General features: G+C 38.5%; 1 protein-coding gene and 1 pseudogene across 4 annotated transcripts; one reads left to right on the top strand and one right to left on the bottom strand.

Moving 5' to 3' along the window:
- Positions 1-318: 318 nt before the first annotated feature.
- On the top strand, positions 319-2,996 carry LOC104232553 (uncharacterized). 4 transcript variants are annotated; one of them, XM_070150228.1, is made up of 3 exons: positions 414-544; positions 1,326-1,443; positions 1,755-2,996. In XM_070150228.1, the coding sequence occupies exon 3, from the start codon at positions 2,114-2,116 to the stop codon at positions 2,741-2,743; it is 630 nt and encodes a 209-aa protein (XP_070006329.1). In that variant the 5' UTR covers positions 414-544; positions 1,326-1,443; positions 1,755-2,113; the 3' UTR covers positions 2,744-2,996. The 4 variants fall into 4 exon arrangements, with proteins under 4 accessions (XP_009784082.2, XP_070006329.1, XP_070006330.1 ...); XM_009785780.2 differs by lacking the exon at positions 1,326-1,443 and having other exon boundaries at positions 319-544; XM_070150229.1 differs by lacking the exon at positions 1,326-1,443 and having other exon boundaries at positions 419-495.
- A 127-nt stretch (positions 2,997-3,123) lies between these two features.
- On the bottom strand, positions 3,124-5,141 carry LOC104232554 (pleiotropic drug resistance protein 1-like; annotated as a pseudogene).
- Positions 5,142-8,758: the final 3,617 nt, after the last annotated feature.

Consider the following 8,758-nt stretch of genomic DNA (forward strand, 5'->3'; position numbering starts at 1 on the left):
GCCCTCTCCCGAATACTGAACACAATTAACGAAAAAAAAAAAAATTTGTAGTAGTTGCAGTTCGACTAGAATCTAAGTTTTCAATTCCAATTCAAACACAATTACGACATGAGATGAAACAAAGAAAATAATTTTTCTTCCATGCGGCCCCACTTTAAAAAATCAATTAAAATCCAAGGGCCAATGCTTCATCTTCTCCCATCCCCCCCCCCCCCCCCAAAAAAAAAAAAAAATCCCATGTCCACAGTTCATAAGAGCTGTTCCCATGTGACCCGTCCATTCGTCATTTAGAAAGGTCGCATATTCTAGATTCACCCATTCTAAGCTTCCACGTGTCCACTTTTCCTTCTATATTGACCATTTCACCCTTCCTTCTCCTATCAATTTCATTCGACCAGTTTTAATAACATTTCAGTCTCATTCTTTATCTCTCCTCTTTTTCTGTTGAATTTTGAGTGCCTTATCATATTAGATCCATTCATACACCTCTCCATAGTACGATTCTGCAAATATATATATCATCATCTCTTTGTTTCTCCAACGGGTCTGCTATTTTTCTTTTATACAATCTTCCATTTATGTTTAATTAAGATCTGTTAGTTTTATAATCTGGTGGTTATGTGGGGGTAATGGGTATGTTCTATCTGATCATATTATCGTGTGAAAATTGTTAATTTTTTTGAAAGTTGATGCTTTTGTATGTGGGTCAAATAGGATTATCTGAATTACATTTTTTTCAATTTGGATATGAACTAAAGCTGAATTGGTTTTTTTTTTTTTTGGTTTCTCTTTTGTTGTTTATGTCTGATTATTGATGAATTGGGTTTCTGTTGATTTTCAGTATGCATCTTAAGATGATTCCAATTTTGTAAAATTGGGGTTTTGTTAGTTTCCTTCCTTGCCCCCCCCCCCCCCCCAAAACCAAAAAAAAAAAGAAAAAAACCAAAAGCCCTTTATCCCCCCATGTTGGTCTTGTTTGGGAAAATAGTATGCTAATTTCAACTAACTACGAATGGCTAAATTGTTTTTTTAATGAAACAAATAGGTTTCATTGTTGTTATTTCATTGTGTGCTAGCTATAATTTTATTTTTTGAAACAATTAAAGATTTTCCAGAGTAACTTTGTCACGCCCGGCAAACCATTTCTGGAAAGTAGTACGCTAGTTCAGCTACAGATGGCTAACTTATTGTTGTATGAGAAAAACTTGGGCTTTTTGACTTGTAAAGAAAAAGGGAACAATTGGGATTTTTTCAAATTGCTTCCTCAGTTGAGTGTTACTTTTTTTTTTTTCCTGAAACTTGTTAATTGTCTGTCATTTACCCAGATTCTTATCGATGTGCACGGATTTTGATGCTTTGTTAAGAAATATATATCTATGGTGGAACGTAATCCCAGCCAGTCAATTTCGAAATATACACAAATGGATGGCTTGGGTTTACCAGGTGCATTCTTTCCATTCAAGAAATAGTCATTTGCTAATGTAGCTATCAAGCTGTCCATCTTGTATCTTTCTCTCCATTGTTGTTGTGGTGGTGGAAGTGTTAGTGATATCCAGTTAGGTTTCTCCTAACAAGGAAGATAACTGTTGTAATGCATCTTTCTTATGGAGGTTCATGAGTCATGATGTATATTTGATCTGTCTAGATTTTTCTTTGTGATACACATAATGTAGTATGAACTTTATTAATTCCATTTTGGAAATGTCTTTCATTCTAATGTACTTTATGTACATATTTTATTTTGCCTGTTGTAGGAGGGAAGGCCATGTGAATCGTTTGAAGCAGAGTGGAACAGATAATATATTAAATTTCAGTCACGATATTAGTTTGGTAGTTGCTGGGAGATGGGTAAACGCAAGGGTTGTGGGAAACTGGGAAGAATGGTGAGGAACAGGCCTGGTAGTGCTTACCAGTCTTCTCTTCTTCAGTCCCCTGTTGTTTCTGTTTGGGATTGTATTGTGCGCAAAATGAGGTATTCCCATATACCTGAGTGGGTGTAGCTGCAGTTTCAGTAATTTGGTTTCATTACAGTTTTCATATTTGGAATCATTAGTTCTTTGCTATAGTATTAATAACAAAGTATAGAAGGAAACGGAAATAAATAGTTGTAGAGATGGAATGTGATAAAGCTTCACCTGCTGTTAGAAAAGGGAACAAGAAGCAAGTAAAGGATGAGTTGGACCGGATTAAACAGGCTGAGAAAAAAAAGAGGCGCTTAGAGAAAGCCTTGGCTACTTCAGCTGCCATCCGCTCTGAATTGGAAAAGAAGAAACAGAAAAAGAAAGAAGAACAGCAAAAGCTTGATGAGGAGGGTGCCGCAATCGCCGAGGCAGTTGCTCTGCATGTCCTAGTAGGTGAGGACTCGGATGATTCATGTAAGCTTTTGCTGGAGAAGGATGAAGAATCAAACTCATGGGATATTGGTAGCAATTTTGATTTTTTTATGGGCGGATATAGAGCCATGCTTCCTCATCAAGAACTCTCAAAATATTCAGTTGAAGGAACACAGTGGGTGTCTGGTACCAACGGGTATGGATGCATGTGTGAGCAGGAAAATAGCACGTGGATGGTCTCTTCTGTACCTTTGGCAGGGAATGTTCACCATCAATGGTTTGATGTGGGGAATTGGGAGGTTGCCAGACTTTCTGCTGGACTTCTTGCAGCACAAGCTGTCTCATCACTTCAGATTGCAGAAGATGCTCCAATGGACTCATATGTCTTCAGTCGGATGCTGAGAGAGTGAACTGTGGAGGTCTAACGTCTATCATCCAGTTGGTTGGTACTTTATGAGATGTTTTTTTTATTTGTGTGGTTTAGGATAATTCCATGTATATATATTTTTAGTGAACTCAATCCGCATTGTTTTTGACTTATTATGCTTGTGTCGGTCATGAGCCTTTAAAATTCACTAAATAGTTCCTGGATGATTATCGCACTATGAATGTTACATTGTAGTTCTGATTGTGAAACTAATAGTATGATGTTGTTGATGGGAATCCACAGCTTTTCCATTGTAAAATTGAGGAAAACAAAACAGGAGAAAGGATGTTAAGTAGAAATTTATACCTTCTATCGACCGGAAAGCCCTTTTCCTATCTCAATAAATGGACTAATCTATCTTTTCTAGAAGTTAAATGCCTTGATTGAGCATGCAAATACGAAGCCAAAACAACAGAAAATCCAAACATGAATGAGGGCTACATATCCCACAAAATCATGTTTGAAGTCAAAGTAACTCTATAAATTGTTCCGCTGTTTCGTTGGTATCAAGCTTGTCCTTTAGGTCTCCAAACTATGAGACCATTTGTCCAAATAATGTCCCAGATCTAGGACAAATGTAATAGTACTACCATCTCCACCAAACTGGAATACTCTGTTATGCTCCAGATAAAAAAGGAGAACATAGTTGTTAGTTTCTTTTTTCTTTTTCGGTGTTAAAACAAGAGTGTGGAATGAGATGACTCGATGAAAACTTTTAGAACAAATATTAGTAATAGATTCAAATTACTACAATCATTTGTTGTACAAAAGAATACTACAATGTAACTTACTGTTTTTGGAATGAGAAAAGATACCAATGTACATAAAATGCAGATGAAACGATGGTGGGTGGCAAGGCCGTGATTAGGAGTAGCAGCTACTGTCATCATCCCTAAAAACGTAAAATATAGCAAGGTGAAGTACATGAAGAAGAGATACCAAAAGAACTTGGCAACTGTCCACTCATATCCTATCATGGCATAGACTATACGACTGTCTGGAGGAATAGGTAAGGGAGCTCAATCATAAACTGTATAACCAAAAATATTCCATGAGGCTGGTTAATAGATTACCTTATTTTTATGAAACTATTACTATTTTTTAATACTACGCCGTAGTCCCAAACAAGTTGGGGTGAGGAACACCAATCTGTACCTGTCGAAAAGCATAAGGTAGAGAGAATACATCCCCGCTGCCCTTTCCCTATGGAAAACTGTCCTCTCTATGGAGATAATAGGCTGCACTGCTGAAGAATTTTGCACGCCAAGAAACAATACAGCAGCACATATAGAACCTTTTGCATTGATAAAATCTTGTTGCCATCTAAAATATGGTGCAGCCAAACATTAGGCTTGAAACTAAGAGAAACAGAAATCTTGAAAATCAGGAACAGTTCTTGTAGTGTATCTTGTTTTTCTTTTTTACCTCTTGGAGCTGAGATTCCAGAATATTGTGTCATGCATTAGATTGAGCTACGAAGATCATAAAACAGAAGCCTGATAGCTGTATATAGAGGATTTCTCCAGTATGACCAGTGCTGTTTCACTATGCATTGTGTGTAGAAAGACGGAGTATTTCGTATAGATCATTTGAACCTGGGGCTGGCACACTTAGTTCCTTGATTAATGCTTTGTTTCTCCTGAATTATATTGTAAATCAATCTACTTTAGAATCACGATTAAATATTTGTAGTTCCACAGTTTCAACTAGAGTTTGATTTTTGTTTCAAGAGATTTCGTACTTATGCAACTCTGAGTTCTTGTGCAATTCTGCAAAGTCAATTCCAAGAAATGCTTCTTGTGCTGCTGTAGTGATCTCCAATATCCATATTGCAGGATTATAACCATCTTTGATTTTAGGGACTCCTTTTATTCCCTGAGGCAAATAAGAAAAGAGCCCTTAGTTTTAGTACCTAGCCGGCATTATGATGCCAATTATTCTACCTAGATTTATTTTCTAGGTAAGCTGAGAAGAATGGCGTCCTAATGGATCGACATATATTTCTTCACCTCCTCTTTTCAGGAGAAGCAGCTGCAGTTTGTTTTAGGATGATTAGCCTTCTTTTCTTGGAAGAAGATTACTTATAATTTCTAAAATCTATTTAAAGTAAATGTTCTGACCTCATCAAAAATGCTTGGCCGATGAATGGTGCATACAACTGTTCGACCAGCATCTACTGTGCTTCTTACTGTCCTCATCACTATTGCATCTAATCCTGGGGTTGGTTCATCCATGATTATTTGGCAACAAGCTAAACTGCAATAGTAAGTCTCTTTCTCTGTTCGGTTGGTAGACCATTCGCTCCAGGAAACCCGACTACTGATTCTCTTAATGGGTTAGCTCTACAAGTTCCATGACTCTTCAACATACATCTGCAGCATCGGTATCTAGTTTATTAGAAGCCAGTTTATATAAGCATTACTAGTTTATCTTTCTAGTTGCAGTCTTCCGGAGGCAATCGAAGCCAAGCGGAAATATTGCAGGGATTCATTCCTGCTTGCATCGGCCTCGTTGATGCTGCCAGCTCTTTCTTCATTTTTGCAAAATAAAGCATATTGGGAGTTAAGCCCACCAACAGACCTCCCTTCTCTTAATGATAATTCAATAACCTCACCCCTTGTGCTGGCTATCCTCTTGTTCACAGTTTCTTCAGATATGGTTGAGGTTTCCCAAATGCTGCACAAACAGCACTAACACTCAGTCAACATGTTGTCCTTGCATAACATGAGGCCACAGAGAAAAGGAAATTGAAGAGCAAAACATATCCAAGAAGAGCTCCTACTCCATTTTAACACCAGCTTGCATATGGAAAGAGTCCACGCGATTTTAAGAATGTTTCGCCTAAGCTATCCACGGAGTTTGGAGGAACCTGCAAAACAAAGAAAAGGTGAACTGCAAACCTTTGGCATCTTCTTTTACATACAAGTCCATAATCTCTTACTTACATGTGCCCTACCCAACTCTTCTCGAGAAATTCATTGACAGCAATTGCGTTCTGTGCATACATTTTAGGTGAAAACCAGTAGCCCCATATCCACCATTTTTCACATCATCTGATAGGCAATTAGCATTATCCTAGTTGATGCAAGTCACGAAAATGTTGGGCGAACATATAAGATTGCCTACAATTTTACCTCTTGCAAGTCACAATGTTGCTGCTATTGTTCGACGTGATCTTCTTTTTTGCTTATGATGAAAACGTCATCAATTTGGTATCTCATGAGATGAGCTAGACAGTAGATTCTGGAGTTACCTCACATATCACACCAAGAAAATACTTTTTCTCATCTTATACTTCTGTCGACTCGGAGTTTAGAGATGGGCAATGCCAGTGAGGTTATGGTCTTTGGTGTTGGCACAATTAGTTTGAAAACTACTAATGGTTCAACATTAGTTTTTCAGATTGTCAAGCATGCTCCAGACTTTCTTTTCAATTTGATCTCCGTAGGAAGGTTAGACGATGAAGGTTATCATAATACCCTCTTTAATGGCCAATGGAAGTTCACCGAGGGCTCATTAATAGTGGCTCGAGGAGTCAAATCTTCTCATTTATATGTGACGCAGGGCTCTATGCTTAATGAATCTATAAATCTGGTGAAAAAGTAACACTTTATCAGAATTGTGGCACAAAAGACCGAGTCATATGAGCGAGAGGGGAATTACGTGTTTGGCTAAGAAAAATTTTCTTCATGGAGTGAAACAAACAAAGTCGAAAAGGTGTGTCCATTATTTAACTAGCAAACAAAAAAGAGTTTCCTTTCATAGTCATCTTCCTTCAAGAAAGTCCGTATTATTGGAGCTAGTACACTCTAATTTGTGCGATCCTTTCAAGTAAAGTCAAAAGGTGGTTCATATTACTTTGTGACCTTCATTGATCATCATTCTCGCAAGCTCTGGGTATATCCTTTGAGATCCAAAGATTAAACACTTAACGTGTTTAAGGAATTTCAGGCCTTAGCTGAGAGATAGATGAGGAAGAAATTAAAATATATTCGCACTGACAATAGTGGTGAATATTATGGTCTCTTTAATAACTATTGCAGAGAGCAAGGAATTCGTCACCAGAAAACTCCGCCAAAGATGCCTCAATTGAATAGTTTGGCAAAGAGGATGAATAGAACTCTAGTCTATAGAGTTAGATACTTACTTTCGGAGGCTAAACTTCCTAATACATTTTGGGTGGCTCTTAACACTGTTGATTATGTTATCAATTTATCTCCTACTATTGCTTTAGATGGTGATGTTCCAAACAGAGTTTAGTTTGCCAAATATGTTTCTTATGTTTACCTAAGAGTTTTGGGTGTCAATCTTGTTTGCATGTTGTTAAAGATGAGAGAACGAAGTTTGATGTCAAAACTAAGCAGTGCATTTTTATTGGTTATGGTCAAGATGAGTTTGGATATCATTTTTATGTTCCAGTTGATAATAAACTTAACGAAAAGTCGTGATTGAATATTCTTTAAAGACCAAACTATTGAAGATATTGACAAAGATGAGAAAATAGATACTCAGAGTAATGAGAGCTTAGTTGATATTGATCTAGTTTTTATTGCTAAGGCACTGTCACGGGCCCAATTTCCCTCTGTAGGATGTTGTGATGGCACCTAGTCTCTACGGCTAGGTAAGACTATCATTTAATAACTCAACAAGAAGAAACGATTTGATTACTAAAATAGAACTAACAAAACTCATATAGTCTTCCAAAACAGAATCTCAACAAAACATTTTCCCAAAACTGGTGGAACTGAGTCATAAGCTCTACAAAGTAAATTGAAATGTCTACTACATCACTATCTGAATGAAAATAAAACAGGAAGTAAAGATAAAGGAAGGTGACTCTGAGGCCTGCAAACACCGAGCATGTATACCTTGAAGTTTCCGTAAGGTAGCTAACAATCGATCACTAACGTCAGGCACGAGCAGACATACCTGGATCTGCACAAAAGAATGTGTCCGGCAACAAGTCAATACCAAAATCGATATACATATCGGGCGGCATGCCCGGAAGATCCGCCGGAAATATATCTGGAAGTCTCTCTCTATTGGAATTGACTCAGCGGTAGGAGTATCAGCACTGATATCTCTCACAAAGGCTAGATAAGCATCACATCCCTTATCAAACATCCGTTGAGCCTTTAGAGATGACACAACTCTGCTAGGAACATCTTCTAATGCATCCCTCTACTCTAACCGTGGTAAACCTGGCATAACCAATGTCACGGTCTTGGCGTGACCATCCAAAATAGCATGATAGGGCGACATCCAATCCATGCCCAAGATGATATCAAAGTCTACCATACTAAATAGCAATAGATCAACTCTGATCTCAAAACCACCAATAGTAACTAAACACGACCGATACACACGGTCCACAATAATAGAATCTCCCACAGGCGTGAACCCATAAACATGAGAACTCAAAGAATCCAAATATGGAGCAAAATAATATGACACGTATGAATAAATGGATCCCAAATCAAATAAGACTAATGTATCTCTATGGCAGACCAGAACCAAACATGTAATGATTGCATCTAAAGTGACTGCCTCCCTCCTATTCGGAAATACATAGAAACTGGTCTGGCTTCCCCTTCTCGGGCGACCTTTACCCGTCCATCCCTCACCTCTAGCTGGCTGTGCGGGTGGAGCGGAAACTAGGGCAGCAAACATGGCCTGAGAAGTCTGTGGACCTGACTAAATCCGTGGAGCTAGAGTAGTCTGTGCAGGTGCACCCCTGCTGAGTCTGGAGTAGTCTCTAAACATATGACGGGTATCACCACACTTAAATCAAGCTCTCGGTGGGTGTGGCAACTTGGACTAGCTCAGACCTCGTCGGCTGGACTGACCGCTGAAGGCACCCCGTGCAGGAGGTGCACTAGAAAGTGGCTAAGTAAAGTGTGCAATCTGCGACCTCGGAATAACCGGAGCACCACTATAAGCTGAAAGTGTTGAGTGAACTGGGCGGCTTACAAAGCCTGTTCCATGAGGGGTTGTGCGT

The sequence above is a fragment of the Nicotiana sylvestris genome, chromosome 6 (genome assembly GCF_000393655.2).
Source record: "Nicotiana sylvestris chromosome 6, ASM39365v2, whole genome shotgun sequence".
In the NCBI taxonomy this organism is placed as follows: domain Eukaryota; kingdom Viridiplantae; phylum Streptophyta; class Magnoliopsida; order Solanales; family Solanaceae; genus Nicotiana; species Nicotiana sylvestris.

What these genes read in the sequence shown, in the direction of transcription:
- LOC104232553 (XM_009785780.2), top strand. Translation starts at nt 2,114, where the DNA reads ATGGAATGTGATAAAGCTTCACCTGCTGTTAGAAAAGGGAACAAGAAG.